The sequence below is a fragment of the Dama dama genome, chromosome 15 (genome assembly GCF_033118175.1).
Source record: "Dama dama isolate Ldn47 chromosome 15, ASM3311817v1, whole genome shotgun sequence".
Taxonomy (NCBI): Eukaryota; Metazoa; Chordata; class Mammalia; order Artiodactyla; family Cervidae; genus Dama; species Dama dama.
Window position 1 is genome coordinate 28,925,462 of NC_083695.1, and position 24,453 is coordinate 28,949,914.

A 24,453-nucleotide genomic window follows, 5' to 3' on the forward strand; every position below is an offset into this window, starting at 1 on the left:
CCCCACCCCTCCAATGCCCCAGTAGAAGAGAATAGCCGGTCTTGTCTATCTTCTTTACAGCTGTATCCCCAGAGCCCTGGGCAGGACCTGAGTCACAGGAGAAGCTCACTGTTGATTTGCTGACTGATTTGTCTGTGAGGACTATAGCTAAGATTGTTAGAACCAGAAGAGAAACAGTCCAAACTGATGGTTTCACAGAGGGGGGAAACAGAGGAATGGATGCCAACTTATGCAAGCCGGGTTGGTTGTGCATGATCGGTAGGTTTCTTTTTCATAGGCAGCAGTAGCCACTAAAGGTGAGGTTGGTTATTTCCTCCTACAATCTTCCTGCCAGCTTATCATGAATTAGATATCAGAACAAATCCTGCTACCCAGGTAAGCACCTATACAGCAAGCATTTACTAGCAAGGAGCCGCAAAACCAGTTCATCCGTTATGTGAAGTCAGTGAAGCCCCAGCTCCCTGTATTTTTAGGTGTTCTTGCCTGAAGGGTCCACTCAAGACAGATACAACAGGGACTTCTCTGGTGGTCCAGTGGCTAAGACTCCATGCTCCCAATGCAGGGGGCCTGGGTTCGATCCCTGGTCAGGGAACTAGATCCCACATGCTGCAACTAGGCACTCGTACCACAAGTAAGAGAAGCCTGCGACAAACAGCCGGCATGCCGCAATGAAGAGCCAGTACAGCCTAAATAAATAAAATTTAAAATGTAAAAGAAGATTCAATCTCTTAAAAAAAATACAATATTCTAGAGGCAGGATTCAGTTAGACAGAGGGTCGCATCAGGCGACCAGAATCCCTCAGGATTTGGGATGCCTCAAGGATTTAGCCCAGTGCATCACCCTTAAGTCAGATGCTACAGGCATACCTTGTTTTGTTGCACTTCCCTTTATTGCACTTGGAAGATAACCCATGTTTTACAGACTGGCTGGTGGGAGCCCTGTGTCAAGTCCAACAGCATTTGCTCCATACATGTCTCTGTGTCAGAATGTGGTGACTGTCACAGTAGTTCACATTTTTTCATTATTTGTTATGGTGATCAGTGATCTTTGATATTACTATTGCAAAAAGATTACAACTTGATGAAGGTTCAGGTGATGATTAGCATTCTTTAGCAATAAAGTATTTTTAAACTAGGCATAGACATTGCATTTTTAGACATAATGCTATTGCATGCTTAGTAGACAATGGTATAGCATAAACCTATCTTTTATATGCACTAAGAAACAGAAATTCATGTCACTCACTTTATTGCAATATTGGAACCCCCAACCTAAAATCTCTCTGAGGTACGATGGCAGTAACTTCATCAAAGGATAGCTCATTTCTAATACTTGTTGTGCTAATTAATAAGCCATGAATTTCACTGATGCATTCATTATGGTGCTCTCTATGCTAATTAGTATTGAAATAAGGAAAGCTGTGGGGCTGTGTTGAGCTGATTGGGTGTGACTGTGTACATCTCAGACAAGGTGGGAGTATTTACACTATGGAAAGTGGCAACAGAGTCCCCCTCCCCACCCCCCACCAGAGAGCTAGTTATTTAACATTGACCTACATACCACTGGATAGCTGAGTGTCCTCAGGAATGTGACCTTTCTGATAAAACTCTGACCACCTCACCCTCATGACTACCTCTAGACCGGCAATGCTCAGCCATGCCTGCTCTTTAGAAATTACCTGGGACTTTTACAACAATACTGATACCTGATACGCAGGTCCCTGTTGCTGGAGGTTCTGACGTGACTGGACTGGGGTGGGACTTGGAAATCAGGAAACATTGAAAGCTCACCGCATGGTTCTAAACTGCAACCAGGGTCACACTCACACCTGTATGTCATATTGGGTTGGCCAAAAATTTCATTAAGCTTTTTTTTCTGTAAGATATTAGGGAATACGATTTATGCCACATATTCTAACAAAGTTCATGGCTAAACCTGGCTTGGCATCAGACCTGCTGACCTGCAGCCAAGAGTTTCTGGCAAAAGGAGAGAAAAACTGGTGCTTCCCTGGTGGTCCAGTGGCTAAGACTTCAAGCTCTCAATGCACAGGGCCCAGGTTCAATCCCTGGTTGGGAAGTAGATCCCACATGCTGCAACCAAGAGTTCACGTGTCACAACTAAAGATCCTGCGTGCCACAATGAAGAGTAAAGATCCCACGTGCTGCAACTAAGTTTGATCCAGTGCAGCCAAATAAATAAAAATAATTTTTTTTTTAAAAGGAGACACTGAAAATACATTGTCACCTCTTCTGAAATTTCAGTGTTTGCCAGTGTGACTGAGGAGCTGCCCATAGCACTTGTGATCAGGTCGGGGACAGGAGGGATAATAAACTTGCTCAGGAACTGGGGAAAGGCTGTGCTAGCCCCAAAGAGTTCCAGGCTTCCTCTGCAGGGGTGTCTCAGCCTCATCACTTCAGGCATCATTGTAGAGAGGCTTGGGGAGAGCTGGGAGGAGCCACTCAGATGTGTGCATGTCATTAGGGGAAGATTTGTAGAGGAACGAGTGCAGCTAGCTAGAAGGCCAGGACTAAGACGGGGACAACTGAAAGAAAATCCCAGTTGGGAAGGAGGCTAGGAGGCTAACCCCAGGGAAAAGGAGACAGACAGCTCCTCCCAGGGCATGGTGCTGAGTCAGCCCTCCCGGGGATGGAGCACCCCAAAGAGTGGGTGTAAGGTGAGAGCTGGTGAGGAAAGTTAGTCCTGTAAAGAGGGGTAAAGAGTTAGTTTCTTCCTCCTTAAAGGACAGAATACGGGCTTCTCTGATAGCTCAGTTGATAAAGAATCTGCCTGCAATGCAGGAGATCCCGGTTCCATTCCTGGGTCAGGAAGATCCACTGAGAAGGGATAGGCTACCCACTCCAGTGTTCTTGGGCTTCCCTGTGGCTCAGCTGGTAAATAATCCACTTACAATGTGGGAGACCTGGGTTTGATCCCTGGGTTGGGAAGATCCCCTGGAGAAGAGAAAGGCTACCCACTCCTGTATTCTGGCCTGGAGAATTTCATGGACTGTATAGTCCATGGGGTTGCAAAGAGTCAGACATGACTGAGTGAAACCATTCAAAAGACAGAAGTGACAACTTCTAACCTTGAGGTAGGATGCCTTTGAAGCCCCAGGTTATTCATTTGAAGGTGACCCTCAGCAGTCCCTGGTTCCATGTCTCAACCCAACCTTGCAGGGTTTGCTCCCTTGTACCAGGAAACTGGCTTCCTTTCAACCCCTGGGCATGGCATTGCTTCCCTCCCCACCCAGACCTTACTTGCTTCCTTCTACAGTAAAACCGGCAGAACCATGGGGGTTGGGCCCCCGGTCTCTATCTGTCTGGCAGGCTTGGGAATTCAGACTTCGGGAATGGGACAAGAGTGCCATTCCCGAAGTCGCCACCAGGGACCCTACCCAGCCCTGCCTTGAACTCACATATTTAATTCCTGAATGCCACAAACATGGATTGCCTGGTTCCCAAGTCCCCAGCTGAGCTAGGCCTGCGGGAAAAGGAAAACAGCAGTGAGTCAAGCAGGGGCCGTGGGAGACAGACTCACAGCCAGGAAGACAGACTTTGACCCCAGACAGAGGAAAAGCTGGGCGGAAAGAGGCTGGGTCAGACCTGGGCTGTGTGTGTCCAAGGGCTGAGGCCCCTGAGTTGGGGCTAGTGGGTGAGGACTTTTCGGAGGAGGAGGCCATCGGGGCAGGGTTGCTGTCTCGCCTAGTCCCAGTGAAGCAGAGGATCGGAGACTTGGAGGAAAGCCTCCCACTGCAAAAGGAACTGTGGGGCTTTCCATGAGGGCCCTCTGCCCCCACCCTGGTCTGCGGCGCCTTCCCAGATGCGACCCTCCCGCCCCGCTTAGACTGAACAACTCCATTTCCTTATTCCATTCATGCCTTGCACACTTAATTGCACACTTTTTAACGCCTTAGCCATAAATTCCTGCTCTTTCCCTATGGTCTTCCCTCTTGACCGCAATAGAAAGCGGGCATTCTATGTGCCCCGAATGAAGCACACCAGCTCTATCCGTAGCGACCCTCTGCACACACTCTCCCACGCCCCCCAACGCGCCTCAGCACGGGCGCTTTCAGATTTGCCCGCGACCTGGTTTGCACAACCCTCGCCCCCGCCCCTGCCTTGGCCTCCTCTGGGTCCAGGGCCTCCGCCCCGCCCCAGGCCCGCCCCCTCCCCGAGCGCCCATTGGCCGCTGGGGCTGGCTGGTCCCGGGCCGGAGCTGTGATTGCGGCTCGCCGGTGTCAGTCCCCGAGCGAGCGCCGGTGGCGGGGCCGGGAGCCGGTCCGGCAGCCGCAGGTGGGGCTACTGGCAGCGAGGGACCCAGCCCGGAGCCCCCCAGGATGCCCCGCGGGGACTCGGAGCAGGTGCGCTACTGCGCGCGCTTCTCCTACCTCTGGCTCAAGTTCTCGCTCGTCATCTACTCCACAGTGTTCTGGGTGAGTGACCCCAGTCGGGTCCCGGGATGGGAGGGGGAGAACGCACTCCCTTGTTCGCCCGCTCGATGAGCCGGGGGTGGGAGGATGGGGGTTGGGTTGGGTGCAGACTTCTCTGCTCCAGGGAGCGGACAGAAGCGCACAACTGGGTTCTCGTCCCACTTTGCTTGGGAACCAGGAAATTCTGGCTGCTCGAGCTCAGCCTGAATTTCAGCCTCCGGGTGGGGAGCCTTAGAGCTCGTTGGCAAGGGCTACGACGAAGGGACTCCGCGTGGCTCACCTGTGTGCACCTGACCAGCAGTTTGGTTCTCCGGGTCCACTAGCCTGCGCTGGTGCGGTAGGCTGTGGTTACCACGTTTGGCCGCTCCCGCCCCGCCTGCCGGGTGTTACTGAGTTCGCCTCCCCATCAGTCTGTGGAGTAGTGGTCAGGCTTTGCGTTCTGGGGTCGGGAGACCTGGACTCCTTATCCTGTCTCAGCCGACGCCCCGAGGATACCTCCCCACTGTGCCGCGGTTTCCTCTTGGGTGGAAAGAGGATGTCTTGCGGGAGGTGTGGTCAGGAGGATTCCACCAGACGTGCCTGGGGAGGTCTGCAGCTGCTTTTAGGTGCTCGGAACTTAAAAAAGCCCCTGCACTTCACCTTCTCTTCTCTCCTGTTGGGGGACAGGATGGTTGTGGTTGGACATGAACCAGCTTCGAATCCTGCCACTACCACTTTCCAGCTGAGTGATCCTGGGGAAGTTACTTCATCTCCTGAGGCCATGGTTTCCTCCTCTGCCAATAGAAACATCACAATAGAAACAGTGATGATACTCAACTTTCAGAATGGTTGTGGGGATTAACTGAAACAGGTCAAGTCCATTGCTTAGAACAGGGACCAGCAAAGAGCTCAAAAAGTCTCAGCCATTGTTATTATTATGGACAGGGGAGCTGGCCCTCCTGGTAAGCTGACCCAATAGACTGGGTTTCACTATGGAGATTTCAGACTGGGCTGGGCCCCCTCCTAGAAATGAGGACTTCTTTCTACAGGCCAGTGCCAGCCCTGCCACTCTAGAATAGTTCCCCTGTCCCCAATATGCCACAGGGCAGACTTGCCCAGGTACCTGACACCCATCCCCTGCAAACACATGCACACTCTGGTCTCTTTCTCAACCTTCATTGAATCTTTTCTTCTGGTGGGAACTGCTAGATCTGCCATCAGGCTTTCCTTGTGACCCCTCTGTGGATGTGACCTTACCTGGTGTCCAGATCCAGATTCTCAATTTGTTCTGTTACTGACTCAATGGGAGATTTTAGGCAAGTCACTTCCCTGTTTGGGGCCTCAGAGCTGTGAATTGACTCACCCAGCTCCCAGTTCAGTTCTCTGACTCTATGTAATGAGCAAGAGTGATGAGCAGTATGTATGGGGGCTGGAGGAGGTAGCACAGATTCACTGATGGATGGTCCAGGGAGGCAGAAGTGTTTTGTTTTGTTTTTTAATATTTATTATTTTTTATTTTGGCTGTGCTGGGTCTTAGTTGTGGCACGCGGGAACTTTAGTTGCAGCATACAAACTCTTAGTTGCAGCATGTGGGATCTAGTTCCTCAATCAGGGATCAAACCATTGGGAGTGTGAAGTCTTAGCCACTAGACCACCAGGGAAGTCCCAGGGGCAGAAAGTTTCATGTGAAACTGGGATGGGGATGATCTGAGCTGTCACTCAGCAGTTCTCTCTCAAAGTTACACTGGAATCAACTCAGAATTTTAAAAACACTCTAGATGCCTGGGCCCTGGCATACATATTTATTTAAACTTATTTAATCTTTCCAGGTAAGTGTATAATAAGTGTTAAAAACTGCTGAGCTAGATGGTCTCACGGGCCCCTTGATTTTGATTCGGGATTTTTTTTTTGCCTGCTCCTTCTTTGGCCTCAGAAGCTCCTTCCCGGTAGTTCAGAGTTGGCAGGGAGAAGGCTAAAGCTGATGGGTGGGGAGATGCAGAAATAGGAGAAGACCAGGAGTCAGAAGGTGGGGGTTACTTTTTTGGCTTCACCGCTTCTCTCAACGTTGTCATTGTTCAGTCACTAAGTTGTATCCGACTCTTTTTGATCCCATGGACTGAAGCACGCCGGGCCTCCCTGCCCCTCACCATCTCCTGGAGTTCACTCAAGTTCATGTCCATTGAATCAGTGATGCCATCCAACTGTCTCATCCTCTGCCGCCCTCTTCTCCTTTTGTAGTCAATCTTTTCCAGCATCAGGGTCTTCCAATGAGTTGGCTGTTTGCATCAGGTGACCAAAGTACTGGAGCTTCAGCTTCAGCATCAGTCCTTCCAAAGAATATTCAAGGTTGATTTCCCTTAAGATTGACTGGTTTGATCTCCTTGATGTCCAAGAGACTCTCAAGAGTCTTTTCCAGCACCACAATTCGAAAGCATCAATCCTTTGTCACTCAGCCTTCTTTATGGTCCAACTCTCACATCCATACGTGACTACTGAAAAGACCATACCTTTGTCTCCTAATTTCTTTGCATCTCCATTTTTCCATCTACAAAATGGATAATTGATACCCTGCCCTATACCTCACTGGATTGTTTTTAGGGTTAGCCATATGGGGAGACAGTGACATGTGGACAAACCAAGTGCTATAAAAAACAAAGTCACACAGTTAAAACGAAACTCGAATTTTCAAGGCCCTGCCTGCCACTGTCCCTGCAGCCTTAAGAAAATCCCACTCTGTGGCCCTTGTGCTGTCTCTTCTGGAGCAGGGTGGAACTCAGAACTCAGAATCCTCCCTTTTCAGCCACCTGAGACTGACTTAAAAAATCTTTAACTTCCCATCCCTGGAGGTATTAGTGCTTAATAATCTCCTTACGCATGCCAAGAACCCAGCCACCTGCCAGGGCAACTTAAGGTGCCAGAATTTGACTTCAGGGTGGAGGCTCAGTTTAAGTAATTTGTCCTAGACTCGGTTTGTTGTTATTTGGAAACCATTACAGGAAAGCTTATTAGCTCAGTGCCATCCCTTGGGAGGAGGAGTGGGGCCAAGGGTTACTTGCTTTGTAAGCCAAAGGTGCTAACATTTTCATCTCAGTATCTAAGGAGCTAAAAGTTTTACCATAGCTATGCATCTTCTGTAGGACTTTATGCTTTAAAACTTATTATCAAATAGGAAATGCAAGGACATTGTACAAAATTTAAACGTATGAAAGAGTAATCATCAGTTATAAGCATTCCTCCAATCCCTCTCTCCTGGTATGCTCTGTCCATAACTTTTGTGACACTTTATTCTTTATTTGAAGAACTTTATTCTTCCCCAGCCAGAGATCAAACCATGCCCCCTGGATTGGAAGCATGGAATCTTAACCGCTGGACTTCCAGGGAAGTCTTTGTTAGGAGTTTCTTGTGATTCTTTTCTGAAATACTATCCTAGGCACAAACATGTGGATGTGTTATATATTCTTTTTTCCCCCCTGCATAAAATGGCATTTGGGGCTTCCCAGGTGGCACTAGTGGTAAAGAATCTGACTGCCAATGCAGGAGACTTGATAGACATGGGTTCAATACCTGGGTCAGGAAGATCCTGAGGAGAAGGAAATGGCAACCCACTCCAGTATTCTTGCCTGGGAAATCCCATGGACAGAGGAGCCAGGCAGGCTACAGTCCTTGGGGTTGCAAAGAGTCAGACACGACTGAACACACACACACAAAGTAGCATGCTATACACAGTTCTGCCCTTACCTTTTCATTTAAATTTAAATGAAATGTAAATTTCATGTAAATTTTGGAGCTCTGATAGGGGCTGCCTCATTCTATTTGATGACTATGTAGAATTCACTGTGCGTGAGTGCTAAGTCACTTCAGTTTGTGTCTGACTCTTTGTGACCCCATGGACTGTAGACCACCAGGCTCCTCTGTCCATGGGATTCTCCAGGCATGAATACTGGAGCGGGTTGCCATACCCTTCTCCAGGGGATCTTCCTGACCGAGGGATTGAACCTGCATCTCTTTTGTCTCCTGCTTTGGCAGACAGGTTCTTTACCACTAACGCTGTCTGGGAAGCCCAGAATGCACTGTAGGCTATGCCAAAATATATTTCATCAGTCTCCAGCTGGGGGACTCAGGTTGTTTCCAATCTTTAGTTACTGCAAATAGTGCATCTTTGAATGTGTCATTTTGCACATGTGTGTGTATGTCTGCAGGGTGATTTCTAGAAGTGGAATTGCTGGGTTAAAGGCTATATGAATACATGATATACATACGGGAATGCACTCATCTTAAGTGTATACAACTTAATGAATTTTTACAAAGTGAACATCACTGTATAATCAGCCCCCAGGTCAACCAACAGAACTGTCAACAGAACCAGAAACCCACCTTGTGTCCACTGGCCAGTTGCTACCACTCCTCACCAGTAGTAATCACTATTGGGATGTCTAATAGCACAGAACAGCTTTGCCTGCTTTTGTATGTGCATTAAAGTTTTTGATTAATGTTGTTAAAATAGCCATACTAGAAGCTATAAGTATTATAAATTATTTATGTATAATATTACATTACTTTAAACTGATTCACTTTTTAAACTTAAATTTATTTATTTCCATGTGACTTGCAGGATCTTAGTACCCCAACATCTGGAGTGATCTTGTGCCCTTGGCAGTGAAAGCATGGAGTTCTAACCACTGGATTGCCAGGGAATTCCCTAAACTTAAATTTAAAAAAAAATTTTTTTTAAATTTATTTTTAAAAGGAGGCTTTATGTTACTACTTCCAATGGGGAAGGCTTCCTAAATGGTGCAGTGGTGAAAAATCTGCCTGCCAATTCGGGAGAAATGAGAGACGCAGGTTTGAGCCCTGAGTCAGGAATATCCCTTGGAGGACTACATGGCAACCCACTCCAGTATTCTTGCCCGGAAAATTCAATGGACAGAGGAACCTGATGGGCTACAATCCATGGGGTTACAAGAGTCAGATATGACTGAGCACACACACATACACACAACGGGGAACCAAAATTCCTCATCAAAAACTGCTGGTAACAGTGACAGTAAATACAGTGCAGGGAAAACAAAATACCATTATTAAATCCCAGCTAGATACAGTGGGTGCTATAGGCTGCGAACCTGAGGCTTGGCTGGGTTGTTCCAAAGGCAAGTTGGCAGATGTTCTGAGAGGTGTAAAGACAAACTGACACCAAAGCCAAGATTTACTCCTTGATGAGATTGGAAGGATCAGAAGGGAAGTGAGCAACGAAAACTTCACTTAGTCTGTGAGTCAATATGAACATAACCTTGAACCACTTACGAGATCTCTTGTGCCGCTCTTGGGGGCCCTCTCATTTTTTTTAGAGGAAGAGGGTGACCTTGGGGCTCAGACAGGGCATGTCTCAAGGTCACTCAGCACGGCCGGCACTAGCCTCCAGGTGTCCTCATTTCCAGTTCAGTGAGGAATGAGCTCATCCACAGGCTCTTGGAGCCTCCTCTTCCCACTGCATGGGTGAATCATTCTGACACATGTGCCCTCAGCCCACTGGGGACACACCTCTAATTATAGCACCGACCACAGGGTATCCTAGAGATCTGTTTACATGACTTTTTCCTTGCTGGACTGTGGGCTCCTGGAGGTCAGGGGAGTAGCTCTTTCATATCCTCTTCCAGATACTGGTCTCAGGGCCGGGCACACAGTAGGTGCTCTGGAAAGGCTTGTTGCATTGGGGTGGCTGAGTCCTGACCTGTACCTCGGAAGCAGGGATTGGAGATATGGGTGCCTGGATCAGAGGCCAAACTGGGTGTGTAGCCAGCAGTGGTCAAGTTTGCTGACGCTTTGAATTTGCAAAGTGGGCTGGACTGATCATGGAGACACTGGCTGTCTAGAAAGCACCAAGCCTACCCCTTACAGTGAGGTAGGGTTTTAGGTTGGGTAAGAATAATTGGGAAGGAAGTGGGTGTGGATAGGGGGTGGAGGTTATAAATTCTGGAGGCAATATTAAGTCTTGTCCCTTTAAGGATGGGCCTCATTACCATAGTTCGACCTGTGATGCTTTATAGTTCCCCAAAGTTTAATGGTTAAGAGTGTGGACTCTGTACCAAGCTATCTGGGTTCAAATCCGGACTCTGACACTTACAGGTAGAGTGACATAGGCGTTAACTTCCATCTGCCTCAGTTGTCTTATCTGAAAAACGGGTGATACCAGAACCTATCTGAGAGTCGCTGAGACCAGTTATCGGAAGGGCTTAGAGCAATGCCTGCCACATGATAAACACTACACCAGCTACTTAAGAGTTAGCCATTCTTTCCCTGCCTTCCTTTCTATTCTTCTTGGTGCTCAAGAGCCATAGACTGAGAATTAGAAGGGCCCTTGAAGGCACCTCTGGTGTGAACTTTTCATTTTACTGAGAAGGAAACAGGCCTGGAGAGGAGAAGCAAAGATCAGAGAACCCACAGCAAGTTAGTGACAGACCCAGACCAGGACATAGCTGCCTGACTTCAGTTTCTTCAAGGGGTCACTGTGACCTTTACCAGCAATGGTACCCCCCTCCCCCCTCCCCCGTTGGTCCCCCAACTTGGCAGGGCTCCAGGTGTAAGTGGACAACAGCATTTTTGGAAGGAGGTACCTAGCTTCCCTCTTGAGCACAGCAGGAATTTTTAAGTTTTGAAAAGAGCTTTGTTTGTGTGAAAATAATATGTGGCACATAGTTGAAAAAGAATTCCAAGCAATTCAGGTAAGCACAGAGATGAAAATAAAAGTCACTTTCGATTCTATCACCGAAAGACCCATTATTGGGGTAAATACTCATTTGAACATCTCATTACACATTTGTGCGTGCATGCTAAGTGACTTCACTTGTGTCTGACTCTTTGCAACCCCATGGACTGTAGCCTGCCAGACTTCTCTGTCCGTGGGATTCTCCAGGCAAGAATACTGGAGTGGGTTGCCATGCCCTCCTCCAGGGGATCTTCCCAACCCAGGGATTGAACCCACATCTCTTATGTCTCCTGCATTGGCAGTCAGGATCTTTACCACTAGCACCACTTGGGAAGCCCCTTCCTTATACATATATGTAGATATTTAATTTTTTTTTTTTTACTGTGCTTGATTGATTGAGAAGTTCTATTTGCTTTTTGCTCTAGGCAAGCATTTCAAAGAGAAAATAGTGAAACTCAAGCAGAAAGTTAGGCAGCCTTCATAGTGGAGGTGGTCACCGTGCCTCCTGGGCCCAGAGATGGCCTGGGGCTGGGCTCAGGCCTCAGGCCCAGGGAGGTCCCTCCCCTCCCCAAGCCGGGCCACAGGACCTTTACAATCCAGAGAATCCAGAAGGCACCCCCCGAAGGGGTTTGGAGAATTTTCTAATGCCCTCATTTTCCAGATGAGCAAGTAAGGCCCCAAGAAAATTTCTTTGTGCTTAGTCGAGGCTTCTGTGGGTAAACCCACCTTTTCCTGTAAGTGAAGGGTTGTTCTGTGCTGTAGGGCTGGGTGGGACCTCATTGCTGCCTTTGGTTGGTTGTTCTTGAGAAGCAGCAGTAACAACCTGCCCTTCTTCCCCCTGCCCAGTGCCTCTTCTCTCTGGGTGGCTCACAATGCCAACCTGGGGTAGGACTCAGAGTCAGCCAGACTAGGCACTGAGAAGGAAATTTCTGGACCAGTTGGCTCCAAATACAGGGGAAAGATGTCTTCTGGGTAAGCCCGGGTGTGGGGGACTGAAAAGACAGACATTTCCCAGAGACCACCTCTGGCTGTGAGTCGATTGGAATCGACATCTTCACAGAAGGCAGGAGAGTCCGGTCTCGACACACCATTCCCTCCAAGGTGGGGACCATTTGTTTGCTTATTCAGTCAACAGTTCAATAGTTATTTAATGCCTACTGTGTATACAGGCACAGTGATAGTTAACCAGGAAACAACTGTGAACAAGACAGACTTGTCTGGAAGACAGACAAACCTCTAAATACACATAGTTGTGATAGGTGTTAAGAAGCAAATTAGGGAGGAAGTGGAGAAAGGTGGAAGTTCCTACTTTAAATGGGGTGGTCACGGAAAGACTTTATGAGGAACTCAAAGACTGAGAGGCTTCCCAGGTGGTTCAGTGGTAAAGAATCAGCCTGCCAGTGCAGGAGATGCAGGAGACATGGGTTTGATCCATGAGCTGGGAAGATCCCCTGCAGGAGAAAATGGCAACCCACTCCAGTATTCGTGCCTGGAAAATCCCATGAACAGAGGAGCCTGGCGGGCTACAGTCCATGGGGTCACAAAGAATCAGACATGACTGAGCAACTGACCATGCATGCAAAGACTGAGAAGGAGCCAGCCACACAAAAGGCCTGTAGAGAACATCTCAGATGGAGGGAACAGTAAGTGCACAGGCCCTGAGGTGGGCAAGTATGGTTGCAGCACATGAGGATGCCTAAGAGGACCAAATTATGGGAGGAGAGACTGGTGGGAGTCTGGTCATATGAGGAGTCCGGGGTCTGAGTGACCTAGGGGGGAGGTTTCATTGTCAGGACTCGATGGCAGTGCCATCTGGAGACATGGATCAAGTGCTGGTTTTGCTGTGACTCTGGGTAAAGAGCAGACTCCCCGAGCCTGCTAGATGACTCATCTATGGGTACTGTGGGGAGGATCCTGCAAGATGAGAGATGCAGAAGCTCCCAGCTCACTGTAGGCCTGGTCCACGGAGGGATGGAGACTTACCTGGGGAGCCTCACAGAGCTCAAGGGAACTGGGACATTAGATGTGATAACTTCTGGAACTTGTCTTATCAGAGCAGGTTACTTTCTCCTGGGGATGCTCTGCCTGCTTAGAGCAGATGGCTGTGGCTTTGCCCTTGGGTGGAAAAGTCTGACCCCTTGGGAGAACATGTGGCTTCTTCTCAGAGCTGGGTCCTTCCCACTCTTTAGTTCCTGGCTTTAATGGTGCACCAGTAGAGGCTCTGCACCACATGCTGGGCGTGCGAGTCTAGCCTAACTAGAAGGCTTTGAGAGCAACCCAATGGGAGAAGGTGGATGGAAGAAGCACTTCCAGGAGCCCAGTAGCAGGGTCTGCCCTTGCCAGAGAATGTCAGACAGATGATGTCAATAGGGGCACTATTCAGCTCCAGGCTGGGCCTTCTTGCCTAGGCCAGGAGGAGGAGAGACCAAGGAGCAGATTGGGAGAAGAGGAGATGAAGAGGTCAGTCCACGAGGGAGATGGAAACTGAAATCAGGCAGCAGTGGCCAGCTGGAGATGGTGTGTGGTTTTCTGCCTGACTGTCTGGCTGTGACTGCAGAGGAGCCCTGGGGAGACTTCCAGGAAGCGGGAGCTGGGCTGGAGGGGCACAGAGGCCAGGCTGAAAGGAGTGGAGATGAGCTTCGTGAGGGGAGGGTGGGTCACTGCAGAATGGGATGTTTCTTAGGCCTGGTTGTTGAGGTCAGAAACACCCACTGGGGGAACTAGGCCTGGAGGCCCAGCTCTACTAGGCAACTAGTTAGGAGAATGAGCGCTTCGTGTTTGATGGGTGGGGATCAGGTCTGATTGAGTGACTGTGGACAAATCACGAGCACCTCTGTGTCTCAGTTTCTTATCTGTGGGAATGAGGTAACCCTTGTACCTTGAACAGAACCAGGCTTGGGAGGGGCAATGCCTCCAGAGCTCTTAGCAGGGTGTCTTGTGTAATAAGCATCAGCATGGATGCCAGGAGAAGTGGCATCACTGGGTGGGAGCCAGGTGGCAGCTTGCTGGGTGTTGGCAGAGAGGCTGGAGGGTGGGAGGAGCTTCCACTTTGCACTTACATCGCTGAACTTGCACTTCACTTCTCTGGGTTCTCAGAACAACCCTGTAAGCTGGACACTCGTCCCCTTTTACAGCTGAGGGGACTGAGGCCTAGGGAGGGAGACATGACTGACACACCCCACTGTTTGCCTCCATCCCTGAGACCAGAGCTGTTTCACTGTGGAAACTGTACCTGTTGTGTTTTGTTTAATTCTTTGCAAAGGAGACTTTCTCACTAATGGAGATCTTTGCATCTTAGTCTGCTGGGAAGTAAATATTTGCCCAGAGGGTAGAAGGAGAACAGCCTTGGCCTGGTCGTTCTCAGAGCCCTCCCCTTCCTGCGGGAGAGCCCCTCCCAGATGGCACGTGGCCCTTGGACAAGTCTCAGGGCTCCCTGTGCTGTTTGCCATCCCTACCAGAAGACGGGCTGAATTGGGTTCGGTGCAGGGGGCTGCGGTCAGTTCCTCTGCATCCACTGAGAGCTGGGCACTGGGCCCAGAGAAGGGCACATTGTGCTTGGTGGTGGGTGGAGGGCAGCCTCCAGCCTGCCCCATCACAGACCCAGGCCAAGTGCCCGGCTGGAGTGGAGTTGGGTGCTGGCTTCTGAGGCTGGCACGAATTTAGAGACTGGGTCACTTCCTGAGGTCAAAAGACAGGACCTTCTAGGCCATTGGATTTGTGAGGCTGCCCGTCTCGTGGATTTCACAAGTACATGTGTCTAAGATCCATCTTCACAGCTGATTCCATGGGTCTGGGTTGGGGCCCAGGCAGCTATAATGTTTAAACTTCCCCAGGTGATTCTAAGGAGCTGCTGGAGTAGAAACTGCAGCTCATGGTGGTGTCTGTGAGGGAATTCTGATGGAGTGGCCTGGTTTCCAAGCTGACTTTCTCACTAGCTGAATCCTGACTGACTTGCTGAATATTTTCCCAACCTTGCTGACCATCTGGACAGTGTCTGTGGGCTGGGGAAGTCGGTGTGCCTGTTTGGGGGAAGCTCTCTGGGAGGGAGCTATCCTAGAAGTGGAGGAAGCATGCTAGGTGGGCGTGGACAAGTGGGGGGTGTGTGTGGGGGTGTTGGCAGCACCCAGTTGAGGCTGGTGGAGGTGTGTAGAGACCACCAGCCTTGGCATGTGGGTGACTGTGTGGAGGCTGGGCTTCTCTGGGGATCTAAATGTATCTGGTTGTGGGTGGGTATCCATTGTTCTAGAATTCTGTTTTCCTTTTGTTATCTTTTCAACATACCTTTATCTGCTTTAAAGGCAGTGCTTCTCTGTAGTTAAGTTTGTAACTTGAAGATGTTTCTGTAGAACCAGACTTGAAGTTTCTTGAGCCAGGGATTCACGCACTTAGAGGGTGAGCTGTGATCATTTCTCCCCTTCAGTTATGTCTCCAGTTTGAGAACAGCTGATCTGTCGGCATTGTGTTGGAAGGCTGACTGTGATCTACTGAGGATCAGTGACCTAAAGTAATGACCCTACAGGGGAGGTGCGGCAAGGAGGGGAAGCAGAGTTTCAGATGGCTGTGATGAACCTGCTCAGGGTCACTGTAATGGCCCAGTTAGTGGAAGGTTGAGGACTTGACTTCTGACTCTGACCATGAGTTGTGTAGTGGGTTGAATGGTTCCCCCCCACCAACCCCCAACAACAACATAAAAGATATGTTCATGTCGCAGAACTTGTGAATGTGGCCTTGTTTGGGAAAAGGGTCTTTGCAGATATAATTGGGTTCAGAATCTTGTGATGAAGTCGCCCTGGATTGACTGAACATGGCTTAAACTGAAATGACAAGCATCCTTGTAAGAGAAAGGCAGAGGGAGCTTTGAGGCAGAAAAGACGGACACACTGCGGGGAAAGCCGTGTGAATGCAGAGGCCAAGGAATGCCTGGAGTCACCCACAGAAGCTGGAAGAGGTGAGGGAGGACATTCCCCTGCGGCCCCTGGAGGAGGCATGGCCCTGCCACACCTTGGTTTCAGGCTTCTGGCCTCCAGAATTTTGAGAGAACTATTTCTGTTGTTCTAAGCTCTTTGTGGTAATTTGCTACGGTAGACCAGAGAACCAATGCAAGCCCTTTCTGCTTGACCCGGTTGCCTGGCTAGGGAGGGGCCCAGTAGAGCAAGGCCTTGAAAATTCCTTTCCCTTCAGCAGGTGCTGAATGCGGAGGAGAAGGGGTGGGGCGGGGGGAGGAGCCTGGCTGGCTTGGTGGAAGCCTTATAGTCCCACCCGGGGGCCCCGCCCCTCACGAAGCCCCGCCCCTCAAGCGGCCCGGAGCCACGCAGGCCCCGCCCCGTTCCAGCCTCTGCCCACGCAGACCGAAGGCTGTGCTCTGCAACTGATTTCTCAAGGGTTTTTCCTCTACGAGGAAAGCCTGATAGAAAGAGGTTAAAGCTTGGGAAGGGAGTACAAGTTAGCTCTCAGGAAGGACTTCCCGATTCTGAAAATAGTTAAATCTAAGCTGCTTGCCTAGCGGGACTGTGAAACATCTGCTATTCCCCTACAACCTCTCAGAACAGGAGTGTCACCCATCCTTTCGGGCATTTAGGATGTGGTGGAGTTCCAGTTTGGGCGAACTTCGAAGGGCCATGGAGGGCATCTGGTGTAGCAACACCTTCCTTCCGGAGCAGAGGGAACTGAGACCAGACCACACAGAAAGTGCCTCTGGTTCTAATACCTCCATTCAGGGGGACAATGGGAACTGCTTAGTGATTTCACCTCAGTGGCATCCTCTCTCGCTGGCATTATTGGTGTCCTCCCCTGTAAACGGGCCTGCTGCTGAACCTGCTGCAGAGGCCTGGTGTGTGACCTGTCACAGACTGGCCTTCTCGGCAGAGCCAGAAAGAACTCAGGCAACGGGGACTCTGGTACACGCCTCTGACCTGGTTCTCTTCAGCCTTTGACGAGGGAGCTGTATTTGCCTGACCCTATGCTGGGCCGGGGGACAGATGATCCAGTCGTGTCCCTGTCCCTTGAGAGGCTGGCACTCACTGCGTCCTACCAGTGTTCTCAGGACAGCGGCAGATGTTCTGTGATTGGGGTGGAGCCAGTCGGCAGCTCCCAGGAGGCTCCGGCTGATGGGGAGGCTTAGTCAGCAGTGGAGGCTTGGGTTCTGGGCGGAAGCAACCACTTGACTCTTTCCATCCTGGAGAAGAGGTGGGCTTAGCATCACAGCAGAAAGAAGAGGAGGACAGGAGTTGTTCGGGGGCCCACAGGACTGAGACAGGAGCGGCCCTGTTTTTGTCCTCCTTTTCCACTGCAGTCTCCTTTGGTGCTCACCTTACTTAGAATTAAGCTTTCCCTTTGCAGTTAGAAAACCCCTTGTCTGCCCTCTGTCTGACCTGGTTGTGTCTTGTGCATCCTCTTCTTTTTCTTTTTAATTTTTCTCCCAGCTTTATTGAGATATGATTGACATACAGGACTGTATACGTTTAAGGTGTACATAATGATTTGATAATGGTTTGAATTAAATCATGAAATGATTATCACAGTAACTTTAGTGGACATCCATCATCTTATATATCAATAGGTATAAAATTAAAGAAATAGAAAAGAAAAATTTTTCCCCGTGATGAGAATGCTTAGGATTTACTTTTTAAAAACTTTCATGTATGACATACAGTAGTGTTAATTATATTTATCATATAGTAAATTACATTTCTAGTATTAATTTACCTTTTAACTGGGCATGTGGAATCTTAAGTTCCGTGACCAGGGATTGAACCCGTGCCCCCTGCAGTGGAAGTGAGGAGTCTTAACCCCTGGATTGCCAGGGAAGACTCTTGTCTTTTTAAAGCTAACAATGAATGAGCCCTTCCTGTGTGCTAGACTGTGTTGTTTCCTAAACATTCTCTCCTTTAATCCTCCAGCAACCCTAAGAGCAGTTTTAGGGTTATTGCCCCATTCTACAATGAGGTAAAGAGAGGCTCAGAGAGGTTAGGGAACTTGCAAGTAAATGCAAAGCCTTACTCTCTCTTCTGGCAAACTTCTCGATGCCTTCCTGTCCCAGGTATTTGTCCTTGGGAGGAGACCATTTTTAAGGGAGGTGGGCTGTTTGGGGATGAGTTGTTTGTTCTTTGGTTCTATGCTTTAGTCACTCATTTAACATTTCCTAGGCATACAGGAAATACTTGGGGGCTTCTCAAGTGCCGCTAGTAGTAAAAAACCCGCCTGCCAGTGTAAGAGATGTGGGTTCGACCCCTGGGTCGGGAAGATCCCCTGGAGGAGGCATGGCAATCCATTCCAGTATTCTTGCCTGGAGAATCCCATGGACAGAGGAGCCTGGTGGGCTACAGTCCATAGGGCCGCAAAGAGTCGGACACGACTGAAACAACTTAGCATGCACACAGGCATGCAGGCATGCAGGGGCCACCAGATTCTCCCTCAGGTGCTGCTAGAGGAGCAAGAGCACTGGAGTGGGGACCAACTTTCTGGGGCAGGGACCCTGGGCTCCTCAGGGAGATGAGCTGACTGCCCCACTCTGCGGAAAGCGTAGGGGCAGCCCTGACGTGGCGCAGGGCACTTGGGCCAGTGCCCTTGAGGCTGTAGGCTCTCTGGAGCTACAGGAAGGGAGAAATGGGGCCTGCCTCCCTGTCCTTCAGAAGCAGGTTTTTTTAATTTTTCTTTTAGGAGAGGATGTGCCAGGGCGTGAGAACTCTTTGTTCCCAATGAGAGAAGGCAGCTTGCCGTGGAGAAAGCACTGGCCTTAGGAGTCTGGAGGCCTGGGTCACAGCTGCTGACCGAAGGCTAATGGGCTGTGTGACCTTGTGGGAGTGACTGCTTCTCTCTGGGCCTCAGATGCCCATCTGCCAGATAAGAGAAGGGGACCGGAACAGCACCATCTCCTAAGTGCTGGTGGGCCAAGGTGATTTTAGGTGCTTCCGGGGGCGGGGAGGGGGGCATTTAAAAATTTAATACATGTGTGTTAGGTGTAATGTGTATTAAAGAAAATAATTAATACCTCAGATTTATGATTTCATAGATGTTGATTAGGTTAGGTCAGGAATGTATTTATCTTAATAAAAAAAGTCAGTCAATTTAAAGAAAAATTGTGACATTTCCTGGTCAGGTGTAGGCACTTACTATTCTTTGTATCTGCTGAGCCTTAAAGAATGGAGATTCTGATTATGTGTTACAGCACTTTACAAAGGAACTTCGCCTTCTCACTGGGTCCTTTGAGTGACCATCAGGCAGGTGTTATCATTCCTTTTTGGGTGGCACTAGTGGTAAAGAGGGCTTCCCTGGTAGCTCAGCTGGTAAAGAATCTGCCTGCAATGCAGGAGGCCCTGGTTCAATTCCTGGGTGGGGAAGGTCCCCTGGAGAAGGGATAAGCTACCCATTCCAGTATTCCTGGGCTTCCCTGGTGGCTCAGATGGTAAAGAATCCACCTGTAATGTGGGAGACCTGGGTTCGACCCCTGGGTTGGGAAGATCTCCTGGAGGAGGGCATGGCAGTGCACTCCAGTATTCTTGCCTGGAGAATCCCCATGGACAGAGGAGCCTGGGAGCTACACTCCATGGGGTCACAAAGAGTCAGACACGACAGCGTGTGCACACCCACCCATCATTCCTATTTAGCAGCAGAGTCAGCCGACCCTCCAAGAGGAAAGTGGTCTATCCGAGGTCACACAGCTCCTAAGTGGGCTCAGCTGGCACATGCTCTTTGCCAGTCCCACCAGCCCAGCCTCAGGGAGCACAGTTCACATGGCCTTTACCTCCTCCCATGGCTGGCACCGGCTGACTTCATGTTGTTGGTTTCCCAGGTGCATCTTCTCTGCTCCTAACTTCCTTAAAGCAGAGAAGGATGCAGTTGAAGGTGACGAGGGACCCTCTCTGTCCCTTCCTCCAGGCTTCCCCCCGAGCCTAGGTCGGAGCGTGTCCCACAGCCCCGGGTGCTGTTTTCCTGGTTCTTGCTGGATGGGTAATAAGCAGGTTCCCGTCACAGCCAGTATTCAGTCCTGGTTGGCAGTTAGTGGAACATCTGGTGAGGGCATTAATTCCAGGCCAGAGGAGGCTGCCGGCCCTGAGCCCTCGTTGAGCCAGCCCCTGGCTGTGACCACTGAGACCTCCCAGGCCAAAGGGAGACTCAGACTGTGAACAGATCTTCTCTTAGAAGAAATGGAACTTGGACCTTGCTTGCTGCTTCAATATTTTTATTGTAAAAAAAAAAATTCAAACATAAAAATGGTGAAAGAATGATAGTGAATACCCATCTGCTTACTTTGCTGTGCTGTGCTTAGTCACGCAGTCGTGTCCGACTCTTTGGGGCCCCATGGACCAGCCCGCCAGGCTCCTCTGTCCATGGGATTCTCCGGCCAAGACTACTGGAGTGGGTTGCCATTTCCATTTCCCTTTCCAGGAGATCTTCCTGACCCAGGGATTGAACCCAGGTCTTTTGCATTGCAGGCAGATTTTTTACCAGCTGAGGTATAGGGAAGCCGTATATGCCCACTAGCCAGAATCAATCGTTTTAACATGTGGCCATGTCAGAATAAGTTGCAGACAGTTCACCCCAGATATCCAGGATTCATCTCCTTTAAAAAAAAGTGTCCTTGGATATAGCCACAACACCATCATCATGCCTAATAAAAAAACAAGTCCGTGTGAAAACTTCGCCAGTTGTCCTTAAGATGTTTCTCACAGTGCATTAGAAAAAATAATCAGGATCCAGCATTACGTTGGATCTCATTTTGACAAAAAAATGTCCCAATGCATCTGAAACACAAGGGGTGATCTCTGAGGCCCCGGATAATACAGATTCTGGAGTCCCAGGGAAGATAATCATGTGTTACTTCCCCATATTTGCCTAATCCACCAAGAACTACTAGGGCCTTGCTTAGGGAAATTCAGAAAGTGGAGAACGAGGGGCCTCCCTGGTGATCTGGTGGCTAAGACTCCGAGTTCCCAAAGCAGGGAGCCTGGGTTCAATCCCTGGTCAAGAAACTCGATCCCACATGCTGCAACTGAGTTTGAATGCCACACCTAAAGATCCTGCTCGACGCAATGAAGATCAATGATCCTGAGTGCCGCAACTAAGACCTGGTGCAGCCAAATAAAATAAATAAATTTTTTTTTTTTTTTTAAAGAAAGAAAGTGGAGAGGGAGAGGCATGCTGGGGCTGGATATCCATGTGGGTCTGCCGGCCCTGGCTGCATGAGCCCTCTTCTTGCCTCTTCCTGTTGGAAGGAGAACTGCTCAGTGGCTGGAGCCGAGACACCAGACTCCGAGTCCCATCCCCTCACCCCTGCCCCAATCACCGGTGGAACGTGCTGGGCCCTGTGCCTGGTGCTGTGGGGCGATGTTCTGAAGAGCTATGAGACCTGGGTCCGGCTGCCCACAGTCTGCAGGGACACCCCATAGATGCTCTGTTTGCAGATAACCAGCATGTATGGATGTGTGGGGTGGAGCTTCTTTGTTCCTTGGCTTGGCTGCTTGGGGTCTGGTTGGGGTGGAGTGGGAGAAGCTCCTTGTGTAAGATGGAAAGCAGTAAATCAATAGTGCCTAATTAGCCGTGACAGGGAAATGAAATTGAAAAAAAAATTTTAAACCCACAGAAAATTTGAAAGAGGAATTAGAAGAATACCTGTATGTTATTATTAGCATCTTGTTTTAATATCTCTCTCCCTATCTTTCTTCCTCCAAACCCTTCTCTCTCAATACTTTTTTTTGATTGCAGCTTTTGTGACCACACCCCTATATACCCCAGCAAGCAGCTTTCCAAAAGGGGCATTTTTTTTCACATGCTGCCATTGTCCATCTGAAAACAAATTACCATTAGATAGAACATCTATGCCGTCCATATCCAGATTTCCCTCCTTGTTCTGCGAATATCTTTTGCAGTGAATATTTTACCCAATCTATGTCCACATGTTTCGGCTGTGATGTGTCTCTTTCATCTCCCGTAACCTAGACTCTCTTCATTGCTTTCGATTCCTTTGATGCCTCCAGGCCCTTGATCTGTAGAACATCAGCATTCTGGATTTACTTTATGATTTCCTGGTAATTAGGTTCAGGCCATACATTTTGAACTGTGGTGCTGGAGAAGACTCTTGAGAGTCCTCTGGGTAGCAAGGAGATCAAACCAGTCAAGCCTAAAAAAAAGCAACCCTGAATATTCTTTGGAAGGACTGATGCTGAAGCTGAAGCTCCAATACTTTGGCCACCTGATGTGAAGAGCTGACTCAATGGAAAAGACCCTGATGCTGGGAAAGATTGAGGGCAGGAGGGGAAAGGAGCAACAGAAGATGAGATGGTTGGATGGCATCACTGACTTAATGGACATGAGTTTGAGCAAACTCCAGGAGATAGAGAAGGACAGGGAAGCCTGGTGTGCCACAATCCCTGGGGTCACAAAGAGTCGGACATGACTTAGTGACTGAACAACAACACCATAAATTTCCCGTATGAGTGCTGCACAGGGTTTGTGGGAGGAATAGGAGGTGGGATGCTCGGCCACTCGGCCGCTGTCCATGCCAGGCTTGACCCTCTCCATTGCAAGTGTGCATTTCCCTGTGATAACGAATGCCTAAGCTGTGGGTGACACCTGAGGCTGTGTGAATATTCTGTCTACCAAATACCTTTTGAAAGCAAATCTGAGCATGGAACTCCCTGCTTAAATTATATCAGTGATTTTCCTAATTTCAGCTTCAGAATATATCCAGTCTGCCTGCTTCTTCTACCTGCACATGCCCACCCTGGTCCAGGCCACCATCACCCCTAGCATCTAGGTCGCTGCAGTAGATTCCTGACCATTCTGGTTCCATATCTCCATCCCCCAGTTCTCAGCACAGCAGTTTCAGAGTAACTCATTTAAAAATCGAAGTCAGATCAGATCACTCCTCTGCAAACTTGGAGTGCCTCTCACCCACTCAGAGCAAAAGTCAGAGTCCTCTCAATAGCTTCAAAGGTTCCGCCTGCTCTGCAGCCCACGCCCCTGCCCTCTCACCTCCTCCCCTCCGCTCTCCCCGCCATCGGGCTGTAGCAGCTATTCTCTGAACACATGGGCACATTCCAAGGTCTTGGTCGCTGCTTGGATGTTTACCTGTGTATCTGTGTGGATGGTAGAGAGCCCCCTACCCCTTCAAGTCTTCACTCCAATATCACTCTCCCTGGCTGTGCTATTGAAAATACCAGCCCCCTCCATCAGCCTTCCTGGCCTCCTTTCCTGTTTCTGTCTTCATAGCCCTCATATCCAAGACATACCATATACTTTTTTATTTATTTGTTTCTCCCCAACTGGAACGTGAGCTCCCCCATAGCTGAGACTTTTGTATTTGGTTCGTTAGCTGCTAGCTGGGCCCAACTCCCCATCTAGCACCCCATTCCTTTTTTTTTTTTTCCTAATGTGGAGCATTTTTTAAGTCCTTATTGAATTTGTTACAGTATTGCTTCTGTCTTGTGTTTTGTGTTTTTTGGCCAAGAGGCATATGAGATCTTAGCTCCTCATCCAGGGCTTGAGCCCATACCCCCTGCATTGGAAAGTGAAGTCTGAACCACTGGACCCCCAGGGAAACCCCCTGCACCCTGCTCTTAGCAGCCGCTCCCAAAGTGTGCTCCAGGGATCCTTGGTGGGTGGAGCCTTTTGAGGGGCTCTGTGAAGTCAAAATCATCTTCTTGGTAATACTAGGATGCTATTTGCTTTCCTGCTATCATACTCTCAGGATTGCCCAGGGGAATTTCAGGGACATATGATGGTGATGTGGCAGCAAATTGAGTGAGGAGCAGCTTCAAGAATCTACCAGCTCTTCTCATCAGCCAGATATTTACATCTGCAAAACTGTAAAGCCCATGCCACCCTTCCTCTCACAATTTTTTGGAAAAATTTTTAACAAAAAATATGCTATTTATGTTAACATGTAAATCTATTATTGTTATTTCTACATTAGTTAATAAATGTTTTAAATATGTCTTTTAATGTCTTATATAATAAATAATCAGTAGATATAATCCCCCCAAACAAAAACTCTAGGGTCCTCAGAAGTTTTTAAGATTGAAAATGAATCCTGAGACCAAAAACTTGTAGAACCACTGGCTTACACAACCTCTCAGTAAAGAGAGATCAAAGAAATGAATGAACTTTTTGATTTAGGCTGAGAGACTTTCCCATGGTGGTCTGACTTCTGAGCTCTTCCCTGGCCTCCTCCCATCCCCTGTCTGCCTGTTCTCGGTTCTAACTATGCTGACCTGCTTTCCTTGTGGCACCTTCACGGGCTCTACAATTCCTTGTCCATTTCAGAAATTCTTGCTTGTCCATTACATGCATCAGATGGAACTCAACTCAAACTCACATCTCCCAGGACACCTTCCTGATCTC

The 24,453-nt window shown here is 49.0% G+C and overlaps 1 protein-coding gene across 1 annotated transcript in view; it reads left to right on the forward strand.

Moving 5' to 3' along the window:
• The first annotated feature begins 4,220 nt into the window (after positions 1–4,220).
• The window catches only part of TSPAN15 (tetraspanin 15), a 52,536-nt gene continuing 32,303 nt past the window's right edge, over positions 4,221–24,453 (forward strand). The window contains exon 1 of the mRNA XM_061161701.1: positions 4,221–4,433. Coding sequence (XP_061017684.1) covers positions 4,338–4,433 — 96 coding nt within the window. The 5' untranslated portion in view covers positions 4,221–4,337. The remainder of the gene's footprint in view (positions 4,434–24,453) is intronic.